Genomic DNA, 23,956 nt, shown 5'->3' with positions numbered 1-23,956 from the left:
CTTCCTATCTGATATATATTTGAGCCCTTCTCTTCTTTTCCTGTGTGATTTCTTGCTGTTAGAAACTATACAAATTAAAAAATTGTCAGTTTGATGTAAAAATGGGAAGACAAAAATAGAGGTGCTACTTTGAGTAGTGGGTTATTACTTTCAGCATTTAGAGGATTTTACTTCAAGGCATGTCTCCAATAGAAATGTTAGATTTCTTTTAACAATTTGCATAAATATTTGACTACAGTAATGATATAACTTAGCAATCAGTAAAGCAACCTTTTTAAAAGCTTCTTGTCTATTTGAAGATACATTTTCATGTTTGCTATGAAAGCTAATTATCTAGACAATGATTGGAAGAATATATTAGAATCTTAATGGTTTTCTGGGGAAAAATCTGTTACAGATGTTGTTTTTGATTATTTGTAATTTAGGGAACCTTTCTACAGATACTTTACCAATACATAATTCTGGGAAACCATAATGCTGTCAAAGATCAATGCTAGGATTATTCCATTAATGAAGATAAATATCAGACTCTAAAAGATATAATTTATTCTTCATTGCTTTTGTCAAACTTTTAGAGTACATGAAGGAATGCTAACAAGCATTTCAATACAATGCAATAATATATATCCATCAGTGGTGGGTTCCTCCCGGATCGCTCCCTTTCAGCGCTCCACCTGGCTTGCGCGCTCCCTTTCAGCGCTCCACCTGGCTTGCGCGCACCCTTTCAGCGCTCCACCTGGCTTGCGCGCTCCCTTTCAGCGCTCCACCTGGCTTGCGCGCACCCTTTCAGCGCTCCACCTGGCTTGCGCGCTCCCTTCCGGCGCTGAAACCGGAAGTACAGTTTTGCCCGGCCCTGGCGAAGCAACGACGCCTGTCTGCGCTCCACCAGCTCGGCTGGGAACGGAGATGTTTCCTCAGCGGAGCGGAGCGCCTGAAAAGACTTTTCAGGCGCTCCGCTCCGCTGAGGAAACATCTCCGTTCCCAGCCGAGCTGGTGGAGCGCAGGAAGGCGTCGTTGCTTCGCCAGGGGCGGGGCAAGACTGTACTTCCGGTTTCAGCGCCGGAAGGGAGCGCGAGAGCCAGGTGGAGCGCTGAAAGGGTGCGCGCAAGCCAGGTGGAGCGCTGAAAGGGAGCGCGCAAGCCAGGTGGAGCGCTGAAAGGGAGCGCGCGCGATCCGGTGCGATCCAGCAGGAACCCACCACTCCATCTTCCCTGATGGGATTATATGAAAATCTGTGCCATGCATAAGAAATGGCTTAGTTTTAGCTCTATTATACAAAATGCTAAAGTCTGCTTAGTTTCCAGCTATCCAAAAGATACCTCAGTGATAACTTGTCCCATGACTATATATATAGTGTAAAGTCTATTTAAATTTCTTTTAACCATTGGAAGTGAATTTGCTTGATGGACTAAATCTTCTCTTCATTTCCTTTCTTCACCTAAAGCTGATGACCAAGTTTTGTAGTGAAGTATTTAGGTTTTTTCTTCTTTATATTGTAAAAGAATATGAATAATTAATAAAAGACAAATAAAAACAATAAAAAGACAGTTAAGTAAACTATCTGAAATGTCATGAAGATTATTTTTAAATATATTAGTTGCCCATAAAGCTAGGAAATATATCATTTTAAAAGAAAAACTAAAATTGCTATTATTGGTTAACAAAATAAAACACTCCTTGATATAATGGGATATAATTAGATCAACATTAGAGATCAAATTTTTCATAAAGTTGAAATGCAGACTCCGGTGTAGAAAAAATTGAGGTGTAGTACAGATCTATGAAAAATGGTTTCCAGTTAGAAATAGAATTCTGCATCAAGATTTACTCTTTAAAATGAAGTTACTTTGGACATCAAGGCATATTCCTATAACTTGACAGCCATTTTTCCAAGGAAGGAATCAAACATCCTTTTCAATAAAAACATACTTTTTCTGCAGGTTGCAAAGCATCCGAATTTTGATCACATGACTATGGGGATGCTGCAATGGCCATATGAAAATGAGTCACGCCACTTTTTTCAGTGTTGTTGTAACTTCAAACTCTCATCAAGCAAGTTGAATACCTTATTTATTTATTTATTTACCTGTATTTCCTCTTGTTCCTGAAGTTATTTCTGTGTTATTTTTAAGATGTGTGGACTTCAACTCCCAGCATTACCCAGGGTTGCGGTTTTAGTTAAAATTTCTTGAGTTTGAAAAAAGCTGCTTTATAAAAACTTGCCTTGTCACGTGGTAACTCCAAAATTTCAAATTATAGAGATGTCACCTTTGAGGAGATTTTAGCTGCGATTGTTCTCGTTAGTCTAATGCCGATAGTATTTATTATGAAATACTGTGCACATATAATTAATAAAATTTTACATCAATTCTCATTGATGATTTTTTGATGAACACCATAGTTAAAACGTTTAGGCACACAATAAAATGCCAATAAGAAAACCATATGCTTACTGTACATCCAGAAAGGGAACGAATAGAACATACTGTTACCCTGTTAAAGGCTTACTGTACAGACTGACGATCGTGTAGTTCCGCTGAGCCTTTGGAGAGTAACGTGGAAATGCAGCACACAAATAATCACGGATGCGTGGCGGAAGGAGAAGAGTCAATTCAAATGAAAAGGCAACTACGTCAAGTACTTCAACTACTCCCCCCCCTCCTCCATATATTACTCTGAAACTACTACTTACCCAGCAGCCTTAAACCCTTTTCGAAATTCCGGCCATTCGAACACCTGGTAACTAATACGCCCAATCAGGGCGCCGGCTTCCTTCGCGGCTCTGATGCGCACCTCTCCCTCCCTCCCTCCCTCCTGGGATCTCACGGAAAGCCGCAGCTCGCGCGAGCCCCGGCCAGAGATCTATTGCGATACCCAGAATGCAATGCGCGGAGTAGATAAACCGCGGAGGCCAGCCCGGCCATCTTTGTGTTGGCAGTCAGGGCGAGTGATCGTGGCGTGCTTGTGAGTGGGAGCGTGTGTGGTTTGGGGGATTTGCTTGAACCGCGCCTGTAGCATGTCTGTGTGTGTGTGTGTGTTATGTGAGGCTTCGGGAGGTGTATGTGTGTGGCCCTGCTCTGCAACAATTACATTCCTTTTACACGTTGATCTTATTTGATCGGGCCGAGATGTCTCCGCCTTCTCGGCCTGAAATGAAAAGAGCCGCTTCTGTGAAGCCCTTGGCGCTGTACAGAGAAGCTTAGGTTTAATGAGGGTGCGGCCGTATTGTCGGAGATGATGAATTGATCAGATAGATGAGGCTGGAGGTTGGAAAATCCCTCTTCCTAGCCAATGTGTATCGAAGCGATTCTGATCCGGCTTCAGCCGAGGAACTTCTTTGTTCTGGTGGGCCTTTTATTCTTCGGGCTAGAAGCACCGACGTCCAGTAAAGTCAGGATTCGATTTTCTTTAATTAACAGCCCTGTACTGGCAGTTGAGTGTGCTTTCTTTAAAATTTAATAAAAGCTAATGTGCCCAAGAGGCTGGCGATGCTCTAATGATCGATCTGAGTACCGTATGCGCCTTTAACCCCCCCCCCCCCCGATAAAATCGATATTGTCAAGGTATAGGGGCGCATGGTGGATAAGATGCTGCCTCTTACAGCTACAAACTAAGAGCTTCCTCTTCAGGAAATAATGCGTGTATACAAGTTTGGGAAATTGCTTTTTTACTTTAAAAAATGCTATTTCTAGTTTCCAAATTAAAATTCCAACATAAAACAGAATGAGAACCTCCCAGCTATCATGGTCAATAATGAGGAATCAAGGGAGTTAAAAAAGTTCCAGCAACACCTCTGAAATATCAAAATGTGACCACTTGAAACCTTTGTTAAGTTACTTTGGGCTGTACTTTGTTCTTTCATCTTTAACACTAGTTTAATTTCTGCTTTTTCATGTCTTAGTATGCATTCTTGGCAAATAAGAAGTATGCATATATGGAATGTATTTTGGGCATAATAGCATCTGCTTGTTTAGCCAGCAGCCTGGGTTCAAAACCTAAATGCATGCTGCATGGCAAGGTGACCTCCTGTTACTTGCCCCAGATCCTACTCACCTAGCAGTTCGAAATTATGCAAATGCAAGTGCATAAATAGGTACCACTTGATATACTTCTAAAATGTAGCACAATGTATTGTCTAGCTTCTTGATGGTGAACCTATGGCACACGTTCCACAGGTGACATGCAGAACCCTCTCTCATCGCCCCAGCTCAACTCCACCGCACATGCTTGTGCACCTCCCACCAGCCAGCTGGTTTTTGGGTTTCTGGTGCACATGTGCCGGGAGGGGCAGGGCACATGCGGGAGACACGCACGCATGGGGGGCCAGGGGGTCGCATGTGAGGTGGGCAGGGTGCATACAGGGGGGGTCACACATGCCTGGGGGGCAGGGGAGCGGGGCACACAAGAGGTTGCACACGCATTGCACTGGCTGTGTGCGCATGCGCTTTTATCATGCGACGACAAAAGGTTAGCCATCACTGGTCTAGCTTGTTGAACTTATCTTTAATTTTAAATGTTATTTAAGGTGCATGAGATACTCATATTTTGCTAAAATTATGCTAGAAATAAATATTTGGGGGGGGGGGTGTAATCTTTCCATGATAGCAAATTCAGAGAATATACAGCAAAATTTTGTTTGCTATGATGCAGAAAATGAGAAAATTATAGGTAAATCTAAAACTACTTGTTTTCTATGTTGGAAGGTTGAAACTGGCATGAGAATATAAGGAGATAATGTTCAGGTAGTAATGAATTTAATCCAACATTTATATGAATGTAATAAGTGGTCATTTTTGTGGGGAAAAAATCTTATTGTAAACTTTATCTAGCGCAGGGGTTCCCAATCTTTTCTATATCAGGCTGCACCCCAGAGCACTTCCGATATATTCTTGCACCCCTTACAAAAGTAAATAATTATATGCATATAATTATGCATATACACTATAAGTTGGAAACTTCTAAACCCAAGTTTTCGCACCCCCTGGAATATGATCTCACATTCCCAGGGGGTGCGAACATCCTGTTGGGAACCCATGATCTAGTAGGCAAGCAAGCTAATTTTAGATAGTGCTTAATTGTAGATTTTTGCAGTTGGTTGGAAAAAAATGCCTAAAATATGTTTAGCAATGTACATTCTTAGTGTGTCTTGAAATTCTCCCCAAACAATTTAGAGTGGAAATTTCACATTTGTTTGTCTGAAGTTTGATTTTTTTAATTAAAAACATAATATATCAAGGGGTTTTACTCTTAGCACTGTGATATATTAAACCAGGAGAAACTGACTTCAGATGAATGAATTTTCAATTCAAATCAGCAAGAACTGCCTTGGGAAGAGATTATGTTCTAAATGTCCTTGATACTAATATATAATGAAACCTTTAATGCTAATTAACTGAGATAATATGCTTAGAATGTTTTCATGAAATTGCATGATTTAATATTCATATACAAGAAGGAATATAATTGTTTAGAACTAAAATGTGAAACTATTATCTGGAATGTACCCTTTTTTTTGAAAAACAAAAATTGCAGCACAGGAACCAGAAGGCAATAATATGAAAGAAGATAAATGAAAAGATTAATTAAAATGCATATTAGAGTGGCAAAAAAGTTCAGCAGAGGAAAATGAGTTTTATTCTAAGGGAGTGTTATTGCAGCATGGATTAGTTTAAAAACTGCAATAGGAGGGAGTTAATACTTAATAATGAAAAAAATGGACAAGAGATAAATTTTTTAAAAGTATGCCTTTATATGTGAAGATAAAGGATCAAAAATTGAGTCAGTGCAGGAGACAGGAAGTGAATAAACCTGAGAGGTACAGAAACTTGTCTTTCTTGGGTCTCTTGTCCTTTTTCTTAAGAGCAAAATTCTCACAACCCACACTTAGCATAGCTAATAATCTAACATGTTTCAAAAGTACCAGGCTTAAAACTCCAAGGGAAAATATCAGTTCAATAATGCGCTGGATTTGAGATTCAGTTGTATTGGCAAACTTTGGCTTCAGCTTTTGTTAAACTTGTCTGCATACAGCCATTGCATTTATAAATGACATCAGGTGCTTTGTCCCCTTGATCTGCGGCAATTTTTGTACTTGCAGAACTTTTTTTAAAAGTTATAAAATTGTGTATTTTGGCATTCAGCCTTTGTTCCTGGTTGGCATTCTTTTTGATCTTGATATAATAGTTTTAATCTTCAGAAGTTGGATCACTCTGTTCTTGTGGGGACTTGTGTTCTGAAGTACTCCATAAGTGTATTAGGAATAATTTAGGAATGAAGTTATATTTGTATTTTGTGTTTGAAAAACATTTTTTTTGAAAATTTAATCAATGTTCATATTTTGCTTTGGAGATGTTAACCAAGATACTTTTAGCTAAGATTGTGTAAATTAATACTGTTTATGGTTCAGTATAAATAGTATCTTCTTTGGAGCTGAGCCCAAAGTAGACTAGATTTTATTACTCGAGTCCTCCTAACCAAATATCTGAATTTATTAGGCCTGATATGTTTGGGGCTTGGTCCATTGGCAAGAACAAGCTGCTTTTTCAAATACAGCACAGTTGAGCTTACTAAAATTCAGTGAAGCTGGCTGATTTAATGGATGATCTGAAAACTAAGCATACAGTGAGCCAAGAGTTAGCATATGGGCAGCAATTACAGGCTGAAGGGAATAAAGCTGCAACATGACCCTGCAAAAATCATTAATGATAGAAGATCCCACCATTCTCTTTACGGGAATATCCACTGTTTGTAGCAGCAGTATGTGGAGATTCTGCAAACAAAGACAAATCATTTTGTCAACTGTCATTCACTCTTCTGAGAATTGAACCACCACCACCCCCAACACCTACATGCGCGCGCACACACACCTGGTATCTTGCAATGGAACAAAGCTACAGAACTCTCTTGACTTTTTATTGATTCTGTCTTTAAAATACTATAAGTTATAAAATACTGTAAGTTAAATACTATAAGTCCTGGCTTTTTAAAAAGCCAGGAACTTTTTAAAAAAGAACTACCAATTTTTATTGTATTTTAAATTCTACTTCACTATTGGGATTTAAATATTTTTAATACAAAGATTACAACACACTGTTTTTATCCACTTTGAGTGAAGAAGCTTTTAACACAGAACTGTGATTAAGGATATAATATATTGTTTTAAAGGAAAGCTAGATAAAATAATCTAAACTAACTTGAAGGGAAGGTATTTGAAAATCAATCTACTGAAAAGGTTTCTGTTCTTATCCTAGCTCCTCTTCAACCAAAAGAGGCATTTAATGGTCATGCTTACCAATGGCTCCCTCAATGTGGTGGATAGATTCTTTTACAGGATTAACCCAGTGTCTCACAGTAATACCCTTGGAGGTAGGATGCTGAACTGAAGTGTATTTCTTCACCGGCTCTAAAACCTTCAGTGTTCTGCCGTGCTCAAAAACAAAGGACATGCATTAGCAAGAAAGTGTTGCCTTTTGGACAGAGATAATTGTTGAATGATAAACATTAAGGTGAATTAACATTTTGTAAATAATCTTTCATTTAAGTAAAAGAAGGATAGGGCTATTTAGCTAAGGAAACAGTAGCGCACTGCTCAAATGTCTGAGAACACTTAGAATTCTAACAGGAATTATTGACTCATAGATTTAAAAAGGGCCATTTAGCCTATAGAGTCTAATCATCTGCTCAGTACAGAAAATAAACTATCCCTGGTATAGTATATGTGTATACAGTAGTCAAGAGACTGCATTCTAGAGCTTGGAAACATCTATATTATATTTCCACACATACATTTGTCTGTTTCAAATTGAAAATACTAAATATGTATTTTACATGTCTGATACCAGTTGAAATTTACTCTGAAGAAAAGGAAATGTGGCTTATGTGGATAATACTTGTTTAATGTAAAAAATATAATCTAATAAAAATGATAGAATTATGGCTATGGGCTTATTGATTACACAATGTATATCCTACTGTTGGTTTCATGGCTACAAGAATTGCAGCACTATTAGAGTATGCATCCACTGGAGTCTGATGCTTGTTTTTTTTAATTTAGAAGAAACAAAACTTATGTTTACCCATGGTCATCCAGGAGGGTCTCTTTATGGAGGACTACTTGACTTTTGTTTTTAAGCAGGTCTTCATGGTGATTGTATAGAGAACTGAGGTTAAAATCCAAACTGTCTTTAGAAATCTGCAAATAAGATTGGTAAGTGGGGAACATGTTAATTTACAAGCATAAATTAAGGATAATGTAGTAGAAATGTTTTAAAAGTGAAATAGTTTATGCAAGCATTTCAAGAATTGCCTATCTAACAGCAAATGGAGAAAGCAAAAATTAAGATATGTATTGGGGTAACAACCTTGTAATAAATGTTCTCAGAATTGAGGTTGTGCAAAATGGCACTATTTTATATATCCAGATTAGTAGAATGTATCTACCACAACATACAAAAGCAAGATTTCCTATCCAGACACCTCTAATTTATATATCAATATAAGTTGCTTCATTCTACTGTGGTTTCTTTTATAGTGAAATTAATGGAAATAATAGAATTAAAATATATCAAATAATAATGGATTTTTAAAAAACTTTATAATAGTAATAGCTTTATAGCTTGGTCATATAGATCTAGACCATATAGAAGCATACTAATCTATCTTCTCATTCTGTAATATAAATACATTTCAAAAATCAAAACACATCTCTAGAATTCACTCTTGACACAGGGAGTGTTGTATCGGCTGATTCTTTTAACTGATCAATCTCAGAAAGTAAAGAACTCTTCAGAAGAATTCTTAATACAATGTAAAATTCTGTAATTTTGGAATGCAGTTTAAAATTTCATTTATATATCTGACTATATTCTCTAAATTTATATTAATGATTTGAAATCAAATGAAACTATGACCGAACACAACCAAAGTATATAAAACAGCCCAGAAATATCACAATACCGCCATGAAAAATGCCATGACAAAAAATGTTTAAGAAAAAAAGTTTCTTTGGAAAGTTCAGTAAACATGAACCAAGAATTTCTAATCAAGTTTGGTTTGGTTTGGTTTATTTGGATTTAAATGTAACTTCATCCATATGTCACAAGTGTATTTAGCATTTTTAAAAACTTGTGCCCATTGATTTTCCAAGAATTTCTTATTCCACAAAAAATATTACTGTCCTAACTTTAATAATAATAATAATAATAAATTTGAATTTATTAGCCGCTCCCTTTCCAGGCAGGACTCGGGGCGGCGTACAATGGGCATATAGAACATAGAAACGTGTACAAACACATAAACATACATAAATACAAAGACACACATGCACGGAGGAGGTAACCAATTACAACATTTAGACAGTTAAAAATCACCATTAAAATACCCCAATTGTAAAAAACCCAATGTACAATTAAAATTTAAAATTTAAAAAGACAGTCAGGAGGAGTGAGAAAAATTACGGTTGAGCCAGGCCAGATAATTGAAAGAGGTGGGTCTTCAGCTGTACACGGAAGGAGCGGAGATCGGAAGTAATCCTGATGTCACGGGGGAGGTCATTCCACAGGGCTGGGCCCATCACAGAGAAGGCTCTGCTCCTGGGTGTCGCCCCCCGACACTTTGGCGGACGGCACCCGGAGAAGTCCCTCTCTGTGTGAGCGAATTGGTCGTAGGGATGTGTGGGGCAGGATACGATCCTGCATGTAACTAGGCCCTGTGCCATGAAGCGCTTTAAAGATCATAATCAAAACCTTGAAACGCACTCGGTAGACCACAGGAAGCCAGTGCAGCTCGCGCAGGAGAGGTGTTACAGGGGAGTATCTGGTCCTCCCCATAATCACCCGCGCGGCCGCATTCTGGACCAACTGTAGTCTCCGAGTGCATCTCAAGGGAAGCCCCATGTAGAGAGCATTGCAGTAGTCCAGGCGAGACGTCACTAGCGCATGGGTGACTGTGCGTAGGGCACCCCGGTCCAATAAGGGGCGCAATTGGCGCATCAGGCGGACCTGATGGAACGCCCCCCTTGCCACGGCTGTTACATGGTCATCCATGGACAGCCGGGCATCTAGGAGGACGCCCAAATTGCGCACCTGTTCCATGGGGGCTAGTTGCACGCCCCCGATGGCCAGAGATGGAAGCACCTGGTTGAACCGGGAGGCCGGAAGCCACAGCCACTCCGTCTTGGAAGGGTTGAGTTTTAGTCGGTTGCCATCCATCCAGACCCGTACGGCCTCCAAACACCGGGACATCATTTCGACGGCCTCATTGGGGTGGTTCGGGGTGGAAATGTATAGCTGAGTATCATCAGCATACAGATGATATCCCACCCCAAAACCACGGATGATCTCGCCCAGCGGTTTCATGTATGTGTTGAACAGGAGAGGCGAGAGCACCGATCCCTGTGGCACTCCACATGTGAGTGGCCTCCAGGTCGATCTCTGCTCCCCTGCCAACACACGTTGCGTCCGGTCAGAGAGGTAGGAGCCAAACCACCGTAAAACGGTGCCCCTGACTCCCAACCCCTCTAGCCGGTGCAACAGGATACCATGGTCGATGGTATCGAACGCCGCCGAGAGATCTAATAGGACCAGGATAGAGGAACAACCCCTATCTCTGGCCCTCCAGAGATCATCAACCAATGCGACCAAGGCCGTCTCGGTGCTGTGCCCGGGTCGGAAGCCGGACTGGCGCGGGTCTAGATAATCATTTTCCTCCAGGTGACGTGGGAACTGCTGTACCACCACACTCTCTACAACCTTCGCTAAGAAAGGAAGGTTGGAGACTGGACGATAATTGACTAGGTCCGTTGGGTCCAGGGAAGGCTTCTTGAGCAGGGGCCTCACCACCACCTCTTTCAAGGCGGCCGGTAGAGACCCCTCACCCAACGAGGCGTTCACTAGGCCCAGGAGCCAGTCGCGCGTAACCTCCCAGGATGCCAGTACAAGCCAGGAGGGACATGGGTCCAATAAACATGTGGTGGGTCGCAGACGTCCACGCAACCTGTCCAAATCCTCGATGGCAACCGAGTCAAACTCCTCCCAAAGCGGTCCCTCAAGACTCGCCACGGGTATAATTGGTATAGACTTGAATTGTTAGGTTGTATTTCAAATACAGCTTCTATTGAACATTGTTGAACATTCAAGAATTTCTGTTTCTCTGAAGCTGCTAAACCCATCTAGGCCATGTTGTTCTAATCATACATATTTAAACTGAATATACTGACAATTACGGTGTATTCAAAATATAACTGCAAATCCTTAAAGTACTATTAATAATTAACCTATTCAAGGCATTGATCCCTTAATCCGCTTAAAATTTCTAATGAAAGATTTCCCCCATTTTCAAATTAAAATTATTCCATATCATCTATTTCTCATGTGAATAAAGTTCAAATTTTAACAGCTTCCCTATTAATGCATCTCGAAGCATTCAAAGCTAGAAAGGTGTACATCTATTTGATAAAAATTGACTCAAGGACTTGCCAAAATTTCCAAAGACTCACTGACTCTTTAAACAAATCCCAAGCAGATAGTAAATTTTCATTCCAAACAAACATTTTATCAAAATGAAGCGTCCTTTGAAGTTCTCAAGGTCCATTTAATACACATACATTTCTAAGACATTTTAAAGAAGGGATAGTAAGGGCTAAAGAGGAGAGTAGGCACCTTGAAAAAAAAAAGACAACAATATAATTTCTTTTTTACCTCAGAGTCTGAGTACCAGACTTCTCTTCTAATGCTTGCCAAAGTTGCTGTTCCATGTAGCCTATTCCAGGTATCTTGTTGCTGAGAAAGATGGGAGGGCATGCCATAGGAGGTGTTCTGGATCAATAAGAATGATACTAAACTTATACTGACTCCATAAAAAGATAAAAACAACTGCTTACTATTTATATTAACTTTCAATATTGTCTTATTGAATCCAAGTAAAAATATTGGCCTTTTCCTGACTACTTCAGTCCTATTGATCCGTGTATGTTCAAAATATAGGATTAGTCCAGATGTTCTAACCCAGGCTTCCTTAAAAAGCAAGAAGCAAAGTCTTGGTCCCAACAAAACCTCTTTTATTTACATGACTGTGAATTCCTTTCATTCACAGTCAGCAAGGCTTGCAAACAGTCTTTTCAGAGGAATGTTTATCCACACGCACTTTATCTCTTTTAGAGTGCTGCCAGATAACTAGCTTACAAACACAGCGCAAAGCAAAACTTTACACTGGGTCTCTTATAATCACAAACAGAACTTTCCACTCTTGATACGACTGAATGAATGAATGGTTTCCTGCAAAAGCCCACTCCCTGTTCGTTCTTCTTTTGTTTCCTTTGGGAGGGTCCAATCACCTCCAAGGTGTGGCTTTACTCTTAAGTCGACCCTGCTTTCTTAGTTGTCCTTGTCTTCTGGCAGCTCCGCACATGCGCACACTGGGAACAGTTCCCAGCTATTCTTCTGCCTCACTGCTGTCTAACTCTCTCTGCCTCAGACGCAGAGCCCTCGTCTAAGCTTTCCTCAACCTCCAGAACTGGCCCATGTTCCTCCTCAACCTTCTCACTGTCCAACACTGCTGCCAGCTCTGCTGGCTGCCGGTGGGCCACAACACCAGATAGCCACATGCAGTAAGACAGAAATACAGCTTGTCCTTGATTTACAACTGCAATTGATCCTGAAATTTCCATTGCTAAGCAAGACAATTGCTAAATGAGTTTTGCCCTTTTTTACGACCTTTCTTGCCACAGTTGTTAAATGAATCACTGCGGTTGTTAAGTTAGTAACATGGTTTATATTTGATATATTAAGTGAATCTGGGTTCCTCATTGACTTTGCTTGTCAGAAGGTTGCAAAAGGTGATTGCATGACCCCAAGACATTACAATCATCAAATACATGCCAGTTGCCAAGTGTCTAAATGTTCATGAAATGGCCATGGGGACATGGCAACAGTCATAAATCAGTTTTTTCAGTGCTGTTGTAACTTTGGTCACTAAATAAATGGTTATAAGCTGGGACTACATATGCACAGGTTTTTCTAATCAGAGAAAAAGTCAGCATAGCAACAAATTTCAGCAGATGGATAATATCAAATCATTCTTGCTTTAAAAGGAAATCTAAAATGTTATATAGAACTGCCCTTGTATTTTTAAGATTGCATGTTACAAAGGATTCTCAACATATTTTAGACAGTCTTCCTCAACCTGTTACCCTCCAGAGAAGTTGAAATAAAATGCATAAACATCTTGCCAGACTATTAGCATAGAAGACTGGGACTTGCATTCTAACTTCTCTGAAGGGCATCATATTGGGGAAGAGTGATGTTAAATTACCTACTTGGTAACAAATCCCAAAATTGCTTGCTTGACTTGGACAAAACTGATGGCTTGGTTTAACTCAGATTTGACCAATTAGATCTTTGGTATACGTTCTGACAGAGGTTCTATTGTTATGTTTTACAGTAGTTCAGTGTTTTCTTGTCTTTCCATTTTTTCCTAATCCCCTTGTTTAAGGAAGTTCTCATTACCTCGGTGAAATATAAACATACCTATAATAATTGCATTGGGCTCTTTTTATGTTTTGCATTTTTATAAAGAACATTATTTCCAGAAAGTCGCGTAATTTTGATAATTTGGATCTCTTTTATCCTTTGCCTTCCAAGTCTCTTTTTCTTGTTCATCTTGATTTATTAGTCTGGGTGGAAGATCTATTTCTCTCTATAATTAATATGAGTCATTAAGGGACAGTAATTGTCTGAAAAGCAAGAAAAGTAGGATACATTTCCCAGATGTGCGTTTTGCACATACTAGATATATTTAGGGCTATTTTTAAAGCCAGACCTCCACATTTTATCCTGCATTAATAAACATAAAATATGTATCTCAAGTTCAAAAGTATGGTCCAGCATCATCTGTAAAATATTATTAAGTCGCTGAAGGGAGGCTGCCCTATCATTGAGTCCACAGCACATGGCTTCTAAATTTCATTAGGATAAACAAAATGAATCGCAATGCAAATGCTTTACATATTTTAAAGAAAAATTAAAGGGATCTCTCTTACCTGTGCATTCCGATTACCACTGTATGTGTTTTCATTTTCGTAATCAGGGAATGGAAAAGAGTTCCTAGCGGGTGACATACTCCAGCCTTTCTCAGCAGTAGGGGTGCCAGCTGCCAAATGCGGGTGCCGATATCTCTCCCCGCGTGTCAGTTTTGTTTAGGATACGATGGCGGTTGCTAGGCGACGGGGTCTTTTAGAGTCTTCCGGTCACTACGTATTAAAGCGCCCCCTAATGGCTGGAAAGAAAAGCGGAGCTCTTGGGAGGCAGAAAGAAACCACAAAACCGGCGCGGGGCTGGAAAGGACAGAAGCCAGCACGCGCTTTATGCTCCTTCACGTGATATAAAGAAAAACACGCCTTTATAAGGGTACTTATAAAGTCGAACCCCCCTTTCCTTCATGTTTACGGCCCATGGTTGAAGCGCATTGAATAGCTCCGAAAGACTTTCTAACAATTCTCTCCTCTTCTAAACCCCAGCGGGGCTACTCCGAAGAGTTAGTCTCAACTGAACGGAAACATTAATGCAGCGCCAGTCAAACACCAAAGTGAGAAGCGAGGCACCCCGTTTAATAGTCTCAGAGCCCGAGAATAACTTGGGTTAAAAGGAGCGCGCTCCCAGGAACCGGCAGGCGAGGGACGAAGAGAGTCGGGCCGCTCCTGAGTGGAGAACGGCTGCCCCGAAGCGCCACCCGTTACCCGGCTCGGGATTGGATCGTTAGTGCAGCGCGCGTGGCTTGAGCGACTCCGGCGAGGCCTGCCTGGGGGCCGCTGAAGGAGCGCTTCGAAAGCAAACGGCTTTTCCTTCGCCGCGCGCCACAGCAACTCGCGCGCCTCTCGAGCCTCAGGTGCTCCTCGGCCTCGGGAGGGCCGCGCGGCGGAGGCAGCTGCGGTTGCTAGGCAGCGAGGTGTGGGCGGTCCGAGGGGGCGGGGCGAGCTCCTGCATCCCTTTCTGCCCCCAGAGCGCGGCTACCGTCGCACCTGAGTCGGTGACTGCCTGGCCGAGGCGCAGCGCGACTCCCGGCTCCTTCGCTGTTTCTGCTGCGCCACGATGGCTGGGGCTGGCAGGCTCCATCCCGCTGAGGGGATTACCAGATGCTGCTGCTGCTGCCGCCACTCTGTTGGGATCGGCTGGAGGCGCCTGCCGCTCCTTCTGCTCTGTCTGTGGTTGCTGCTTTGGGCGGGCGCCGCTACCCAGGTTGAGAATCTCCACGCCTGCAAAGAGGTACCCGCGGAGTGACAGGGTGACATCTCACTCTTTCTGCGTGGGGAGGGGGGGGTGGAAGCGCGTGGGGGGCGCATCTGTGATCAGGTCGCAAGAGTGGAATCGGGAGATCATACCTTAAAATCATTGGCGAAGTATCCTTGTGTACATCCTGGATTCCCCCCCCCCCCATGAAAAAAGCACTCTCCCATCAAAGTAAGAAAAAAGCCACTCTAGCTGCGCTCCGTTTCTTTCACTTAGGTCTGAATGAGCAAAAGCAAAAGCTTTGGCAGGTTTTGATTGAGATGGGCATTGTCAAACATTATATGTTTGTATTTATAAACATCTGGCTCCCCCCCCCCAAGTATTTTGGGCAACTAAGAAATAGCACTATTTAGGGTCAATTTCTATGTAATGTGTGTGTGTTAAGGTGTGTGTGTGTTTTAAAATTTGGAAGTAAACTAACTTGATACCATTGCCTCCCTTAAAGGAGGAGACTTCAGAATGAGCAGAATTTTGGACAGCAATGAATCAGCACTGGGGCTGAGTTTCCTTAAATCATTGCCCTCTGAATTTTGTACATGCTGCCTGTGAAACCTCTTTGTTATCTCCATAGAAATGGACAGGCATTGATGCTCTCTAAAGACCCACCCATTCTACCTCAAACATAGCCATTTATAGCATATTTATGGTGACATAGGTTTTTGCTTACAGATGTGTTAGACTTTAAGATGCAGCTGTGTTCCCTGTCATTTAACAGTCTCTTTGGCCTAAACAAATGTTCTAAAACAACAGCGATACCTTTGGCTTAAAGCAAAGGACATTGCAAGAATACAACTTGCAAAGCAGAAGAGAGAGTCTGTCTTTCAACTGCTGCTTAACTTTATAGCGGATGAATATTTGTTTGGCTGGATCCCACACCCACTAGGTGCTGTCTGCAATTTACCTTGAGAAAGTGGCCAAATGTTTGCCTATTTTTTCCCTTTCAGGTTACGTGGCAGATTGTTAGTGAGTCAGACAGTATTAACTTCCTAGTACGTTAATATAGCATTACCTTAATGTCTTCTGAGCTTTTTTTGTTTCTTTTTGAAGGATATAAAGTATGGAAATGAAACTAAATACAGTGAAATAAAATGGGGTAAAATAATTATAGTAAAAGAATAGCCAGGCACATGAGAGTTAATACCCTTGTATTTGATTGTTATACAGACGATTGTTGCATTCCAGAGGCTGAAATGGGTGAGGCAAGTGACACTTCTTGCCATATGGTTCGCTTTTCAAAATTGCTTTGGAAATGCCACTTTTCTGAATTTACTGAAATACAGTATTTTTTCCTATTGCAGTTTTATGAGTAGCTTCTTAGATTTTTTTCAACTCATTACACTGAAAATTGTACCACTTCAAAAATTATTGCAATGGCCAGAAAGGACTTTCTGAAGCTGAATTTGGTAACCTTTGTCAACTTAGTGCCCTGCTGTTTTCGGAACTTCAATTTCCCTAATTCCCAGCCAACATGCTAACAGCTGTGCCAATTGAGAAATGTAGTCTTACCATAGCTAAAGGGTAGCTAGTTGAGGAAAGTGAAATTACAGTGAAACCTTATATATGCACTAAGCATATGTGTTCTATAAAATACACAGATTGCTTTTTATTTTATTACTGCTTATGCAGTAATCATTTCTTTGTTTTCTTTATTGACAATATAGTAGTTCAAAATAAACAAACTATAAAATTATGAAAATATGACTTCTTAAATCCTGAACATTTAAAAAATCAATACAAGAATGAGATATAACCACAGTGCATCAATTAAATTTTAAGCAGGCTATATTATTGATATGTTTGTGAATGTTAAAATTCCAATTCTAATGGAAACATGAGTTCAGTATATAAAATAAGGAGTCTAGCAAGTAACTTAACTATTAAGCTGTCATAGAGATCATCCAGATTTTCCTGAAGACTCACTAGGAAGCTATGAAAAAGTTACAATACTAGTTTTTTTCCTCAAAGACATATTGTTTCTGAATCAAGGATATGCATTCATTTGGTTATAGGACCAACACATGGATGAATTCATTGTGTCTTTTACGGTATAAAAAAATTTTTTTGTAAATATGTATGAAAACGAGACCTGTGAGTTTATTACTGGAGCTGTACTTTCAATCTTTAACAATACTGTAAGCCGAAGGTAAAGGAGTATCCATGGGCAGAAGATCAGGGGTAAAAAAATCAAGATGGTAGCTGGGACCACTTGACCAAAGGCCTGTCCCTCGTTTATGTGTGTTACATGGTAAATATATAAAAGGGAAAGGACTTTTGTTGTGCTATGGTCACCATTTTGACTTTCTGACCACCAAATACTCTTCTGGTTGAAGATGTTCATTTGTTAATTTGTAGTGGTGAGCAGAGCAAAAAGATTACTTTGATGTGGGTCTATACAAAACAATTCCTAATGATCTAGAGGAGCTACACAGTATGCTTTTCTTATCGTGTAGGCTAAGAGATTAATATAAATCCCAGGATAATGTGGAATAATTTTGGAATGATCAACACTATGTCTTTCTGCTGGAAAAGTATTCTGAATACTCTTTTCTCTGTACTCTCACGATTACATAAAAATAAATATTTGGTTTAAATATGAAATGGCAAGGATCAAAAATTCTTACCATTTCAATTGTCCAAAAGTTTATTTCATTAAAAGTGCTGCTTACTGAATAAATTAAATTTCCTCAGAAACAAGTTCTAATTAAATGTTAGAGATTTATTCCAAATGATTTCAGGTTCACATACAAAAATATAATGTGACTCCTGTTGAAGGTGAGTCCCTTGGAAGATTAGTGGAACTTTTTCCGAAGAGAATGTGCTTTGGCTAATGGCCAGATGGCTCGATGATCAACTTGGCAATTACATTATGTACTTAGGTTTTCATTTGATAAAAAGACTTTTATTAATTACTTCCTTTTTAACTGGTCAAATAAGATGATTAAAATTAAATAGCAGTGCACTGCAGTAGTTCTTTTTTTTACTTGCAAGACCTGCACAGCTTTTGACCCACCCAAGTAATGCTACCATTATGGTATGTACTAGGAGTACCAGGTTTTAATAACTTTCACAGTTTTGGAGTTTAGTATTAAAAAAAAAGGTTTCTTAAAGCCTAGATGGGAGCACTACAGTGCTTAGTACTCTGCAACTCTGCCTTCTGCAGAAAACCTAGATGAAGAGAATTGGTTCTCATTACTTATCTGTGCTTAGCTTTTATTATTAATGATATCCTATGAATGGTATATAAATATCTCATCAACTTCAAGCCTGAAATGGAAACAATATAGTTGCTTTTAGTATGCTGGGATACTGAGAAAAGGAAAGTAATAATAAATGCATTTAAGGACAACACATTTCATTTAAGGATTTCAAGTTATTGGCAAGATTAGTTCTGCCTGCAGATGTCCAGGAGCCATGGGAGCAGCTAGATGCATTTTGCAAAAGCCCTGATTTCCGGCCAGTGGAGGATTGCTACCATGTTTCAGCAGATACACTTATGTGAGTCACTCCAGCCATGCTGAGCATTGTGGGCCAAGAGTAAAAGAAGATTTTTTTGTCTGGCAGATTCAGTTCAGAATAGCAGGACTTGAAAGAGCACTTCTTGAAAGCCTCACTAAGGGGGTAGAAAGAAGGTGATGAGGAAAATGAAAGGCAACATTGATTTTTTTCCAGCTAATTCCCTATTTAGGGTTGTCGCAATGGGAGAGCCAAGCATTGTTCCAAATCCTATCATAACTGCTTAGTTATCTTTAGATAAGAGGAGACAAATAAGAGGTGGGGATAGAGAAAGTAAGCTTCTAATCCTGTGGTTGCTATTTGAAAAAAAAATCATGGGCAATATTTGCTGGCAATATTGACAATGACATTTGGAATATATCAGATTAGAAAGTTTTAAGTACAAAATAGACAGAAACAATGGTCTGTTCCTGTCTCTCCAACATCTGGTATATAGGGAATTTCATGCTGGCCTAGAAACCAGGAGACTCTGAGTTTCAGTCTTCCTTTAGGCATGAAACTAAATTGGGGGACTTAGAGCCAGTCATTCTCTCTCAGCCTAAATTGTTTTTCAGAGTTACTGTTGTGGGGAAAATAGAAAGCAGGAGTACTAAGTACGTTCACCATCTTTTGTTGACCACAATATCAAGAAAAATCAAGAAAAAAGAGCTAAAATCATAAGAGGAAATTGTTCAAACTACTACAATCAAGCCAGAATTGAAAAAAAAATGATTAAATGATTCAAAGTGCAGATTGTGCAAAGAGGCAGAAGAAACAGCAGCTCATATATGGAGCTCATGCAAGGAGATAGCACAAACTGATAATAAACAACATAACACAGCCCCCAGAATGATTCACTGGAACATCTATAAAAGTTATCATGTGCTAGTAATAAAAAAAAATTGATGGGGACATAGAGTTGAAAAACTATCAAAGCTGAAGAGGTTAAAATATTGTGGAATTTTCAAACACAAATTGATAAAAGTGTTGGCTCATAACATACCAGATTTAACTGTGGTTGAAAGGAAGAAAGTGTGGATAATTGACATGACAATACCAGGGGATATCCAGTAGAATAGAAGATAAAGCTTTGGAGAAGATCATAAAGTACAGATCATCCTCAATTTATGACAAAATTCCATTGATCGATTACAAAAGGCAACGCTGCTTGGATCTGCACATAGATTATGAGATCCTAGGTTCTTGGGAAGAACTCGATGTGGATGAAGGCCAACACTAGTTAAAGAAGTGACAGCTGTGAATTCACATTCTGTGTAAATAATAATAGGATTACAAAATAGACAAAGTAATAGAAAATGAGGAAGCTGAAGTGCTTTAGCTTTAGAATTCCAACAAGGAAGAACTGGAGAAAATAACAAAAATCAAACCTGCAAATAGAAATAGAACGACTGTGGCAAAAGAAAACAAAAATAGTGCCACTAGTAATAGGTGCCTTGGATTCAATCCCAAAACATCTGGAGTACCACTAGATGACCCTCACAATCATACAATTGCAAAAGGCAGCTTCACTTGGAATAGCTTACATCCTATGATGGTATCTTTAACATTATCAAACATCAATATTTTCCTACTCAAGGTCCTTGGGAAGGACCCAATAGGATAAAAATGCCAAAACCAGTCTAAATATCTGGCTGATTGTGCAATCAATCTATCATAATAGATTATTTGGATTTGTGGGTTATAATACAATCAGTAGATGGCATGGGGGCTGGAAGGTATGTGATATGATATAACCCAAATATAAATAAAAACGATAAGGGATTATGTTAGTATTTAATAAATAAGTAATATTAACACCTTTGTACTTATAGCCTAGAAAAGTGAAAGCTAAGGCAGTTTATTGAACATTTAGAGAATCTTGGTTGCATTAATTTCTATCCTGCTCTTTACTGTTAAAGGTTTCCAGAGTAAGGCAATCCCTGTAGTCAGATTTACAACCTACAAAGATAAGACACAGAAGGAAAAGTTGATGGGGTGGATCAAGAAAAACAAGGATCTCAGTCAACAGTTATTAATGTTTAATGTCTCTTCTAATAATTGTGAAGGAACTGGGGCCCTCAGGCAAGGTTCAGAATAGATGATGTTGTTGTTCTTGCTGACAGGTTAGAGAGAGGGGAGGCCCCAGTGGAGCTGGTAGCAATCTCAGCAAGTGGAGATATCACTTATTTGCTGTCTTCTGTCCCCTTCAGCTTTTCTAGGAAAAATGATAGAAGGGATGAGAAATAATAGTAAATTAACAAATAGAAATGGACATGTCTGGGCTCTTCAAAATGTCCATAGATAAAGCAGAGCAACTGCAAAACTTACCTTCCAAAACATTCAAGGACTAATTTCCCTTTCTCTGAATTAAAAATATATATTTAAAAATATTCATTGGTATTGTTTGTTTCAATAGGTTGTAGTCATCTACCTAAGCATTCTTCCCCCCTGGAAATGACTTTGCAATCTCTAATAGATACATTTAAGATAAATGTATAGTGATAATAAGGAATTAGGATGTATTCAGTATTCTAATAAGTCTCATGATCATTGTTTATTATTGATATGTATTGATATGTTTTTCATTTTATTTTTATGGAATATATTATAATCTTGATTAAATAAACTAAGTGTGTTATTTGGCATTAATAGTTGCAATATATATCCATTCTGAATAAATGGATCACTTGGGGGGTTAATTTTCTCTCACTTTTAAGAAAAACGTAATGTTTTAGGACTATGGACATCTTTGGAATGTTGAAACAATGCCTTTTTGCAAAATGGCTGCCACACATACAAACACATACTGTGTTTGCTGGCATGAAATTGCTGGCATGAAATTGTTTCCACAACTTTCTCTAGTCAATAAACTCTGTCTTTTTCAGCTTTCCATTTTTTTAAAGCAAATATTGAATGACAGCACCTCTATTTTTTTTCCTAAAAATACCTCAATGGTTTACGAAGGGCTGAAAAGTATTTTTTGAAAAAAAAAATATGATGGTTGCATGATGTATGATGGGAGTGTGATGACTCAATAGTTAAAGACACTGAGCTTGTCAGCTCAAAAGCTGACAGCCAGGTTTGAGGCCTGAGCACTGCATGATGGGGTGAGCTCCCGTTACTTGTCCCAGCTCCTACTCACCTAGCAGTTCGAAAGCATGGAAGTGACAGTCGATAAATAGGTACCATTTGGAGTGGGAAGGTTACAGCTTTCTGTGCACCTTGGCATATAGTCATATGGCCACATGACTACGGAAATATCTTTGGACCACACTGGCTCCCTTGGCTAAGAAACAGAGATGAGCACCACCTCAAGAGCCAGACACGAATGAACAGGGGAAACTTTTACCTTTCTACTTTGCTTTATGGTATTCTAGCCTTCCTTTTTATAAATAATTAAATTATACACAAACAGCTCCTCTTTTAAAATCGGTCATAAACATGTAATGCTAAATCTTAATAAGCTTTGTTGAGTTTTGGCTTAGAGTATTGAGTGAAGCAACTCTATGACTTAGAATTGTATTCAAACCAGGCCATTATGACTTGTTCAAAGAATCATGATTAGAAAAAATAATGCTTTGGGATTATGTGTGGACACTGTTATTGTATGAACTAATTCTGATTTCATCAATATTATGTCAAATTCTTGATTCACACATCATCATTTGCAAGAGTCCCTTGTGGAGAGGGAGCGGCTAACAAATTAAATTTATTATTATTATTATTATTATTATTATTATTATTATTATTATTATTATTATTATTATTATTATTATTATTATTATTATTATTATTATTATTATTATTAAGATTGTAGCACATTCGGGAATCTGCAGCTATAATGGAGTTTATTAATCCTATTACATTCATTGCTTTGCCACTATCTGTATCCACCTACTTCCTCTTGTTTCATTGATATGTTTCTTTTTTAGAAACATATTTTATCTGACTATTTTTTATTGGCTACTTATCCTATGACTTCTTGTCCCTTTCTCTTTCAGCAACCTTCTGCTTTCTACAAGGTGTTTTCTGAGTAAATTGTCATTTTACTTCTCTTATATAATTTGTTATTGAATTAGAAATTTATCTTCCTTTTCTCTTCAAGCATAAGTTTGAAAGAGAGTATATTTTTCTGCCTTTATATAATTTAATTATTGTCATTTTTTTGTGATAATGGATGCTAATCTGAATCATTTAATGTTGATAAATGCATATTATTTAGGAATATTTATGTGTCTCAGTTTTGATATGTAGCTTCCCAGCACAATTGGTTTGCCTTTACCAAGATTAAAATACATGCATTTAAAATCAGGGAAGGCAAATTTCCTTGCCGTGCTTTTGTATTGGATTTGTGTGTTCCCCTATGCTTCTCTGGCATTTTCATAAAGAAGAGATCAGAAGTATTTTTTCCCTTAACAATTGCAATTTCTTATTCTCAGCTGGGAAAGATAGTAGTCCTGATTGTGAAAGAAAAGAGAATTTTTAACCACAACCTTTTATAAATTATCATTGGGCAACTAGCTTCTTCTACATGCCAGGAAGAGAGAAACGTTCTTATATGTTGATCCAACATACGGCTTTTAAAAATACTTCACATTGACATTAATAGTAGTTGGGAGTTAATATTTTCAAAGAATGGAATTACTGTTACAAAATGAATCATAGCTAAATTAACCATATCTTGATCTGAATTTTGCATAGCCACTGTTAATTTAAAATGGCTAATACATAAATTTGTTTTCCTATATTTTATTTTGGCCTTGTTCAAATCCAGCCCTTGCATGAAACTGTAATTAAGAAGAATGTTTTTGTACCTGTGGTTTAATATACGCTGTACATGTCATGCAAGCCTTGACAAATGGCTTAGTTAGACATAAGTGATTATTGGTCTTCCAACAATTGAGTTGTACTATAGTGCAAAAGGAACTAAAAGTAGATCCATTCCTGCCTCTAAGTCTTTAATATTATTACCGGTACTTTCTTTGTGGCATTTATTTCTGACATTTTCTATGAAGACATAGTGGTATGGTGGTGCTGATCTGAATGTTTTTCTAAATTCTATAAAAAAATAAATCTAATCTAAAAATAAATGTTAGATATTTAAAAAGTTGTTAGCATACTGATGGAAAAAGAGGGGTTTCATAGGCCATGTCTGATTGGTGCTGTCAGTCAGTCCTCCTCCT

The 23,956-nt window shown here is 38.8% G+C and overlaps 2 protein-coding genes across 6 annotated transcripts in view; one reads left to right on the top strand and one right to left on the bottom strand.

The window, feature by feature from the left end:
- Positions 1-6,470: 6,470 nt before the first annotated feature.
- Positions 6,471-14,884, bottom strand: CFAP276 (cilia and flagella associated protein 276). 3 transcript variants are annotated; one of them, XM_081947054.1, is made up of 6 exons: positions 14,036-14,884; positions 11,697-11,777; positions 8,076-8,191; positions 7,292-7,419; positions 6,719-6,769; positions 6,471-6,610 (listed from the first exon to the last, which is right to left on the bottom strand). In XM_081947054.1, the coding sequence occupies exons 1-6, from the start codon at positions 14,111-14,113 to the stop codon at positions 6,567-6,569; spliced, it is 498 nt and encodes a 165-aa protein (XP_081803180.1). In that variant the 5' UTR covers positions 14,114-14,884; the 3' UTR covers positions 6,471-6,566. The 3 variants fall into 3 exon arrangements, with proteins under 3 accessions (XP_081803180.1, XP_081803178.1, XP_081803179.1); XM_081947052.1 differs by having other exon boundaries at positions 11,697-11,813; positions 14,036-14,880; XM_081947053.1 differs by having other exon boundaries at positions 6,471-6,769; positions 11,697-11,813; positions 14,036-14,880.
- A 104-nt stretch (positions 14,885-14,988) lies between these two features.
- Positions 14,989-23,956, top strand: part of ELAPOR1 (endosome-lysosome associated apoptosis and autophagy regulator 1) — a 68,545-nt gene continuing 59,577 nt past the window's right edge. The window contains exon 1 of one of the 3 annotated variants that reach the window (XM_081947051.1): positions 14,989-15,257. In XM_081947051.1, coding sequence (XP_081803177.1) covers positions 15,084-15,257 — 174 coding nt within the window. In that variant the 5' untranslated portion in view covers positions 14,989-15,083. The remainder of the gene's footprint in view (positions 15,258-23,956) is intronic. The other 2 variants (XR_014174894.1, XM_081947050.1) reach the window with 2 other exon arrangements.

The sequence above is a fragment of the Natrix helvetica genome (genome assembly GCF_964273705.1).
Source record: "Natrix helvetica genome assembly, chromosome: 3".
Classification (NCBI taxonomy): domain Eukaryota; kingdom Metazoa; phylum Chordata; class Lepidosauria; order Squamata; family Natricidae; genus Natrix; species Natrix helvetica.
Note: the sequence above shows the minus strand (reverse complement) of the source record. Positions and strands in the feature narration are given on the sequence as shown.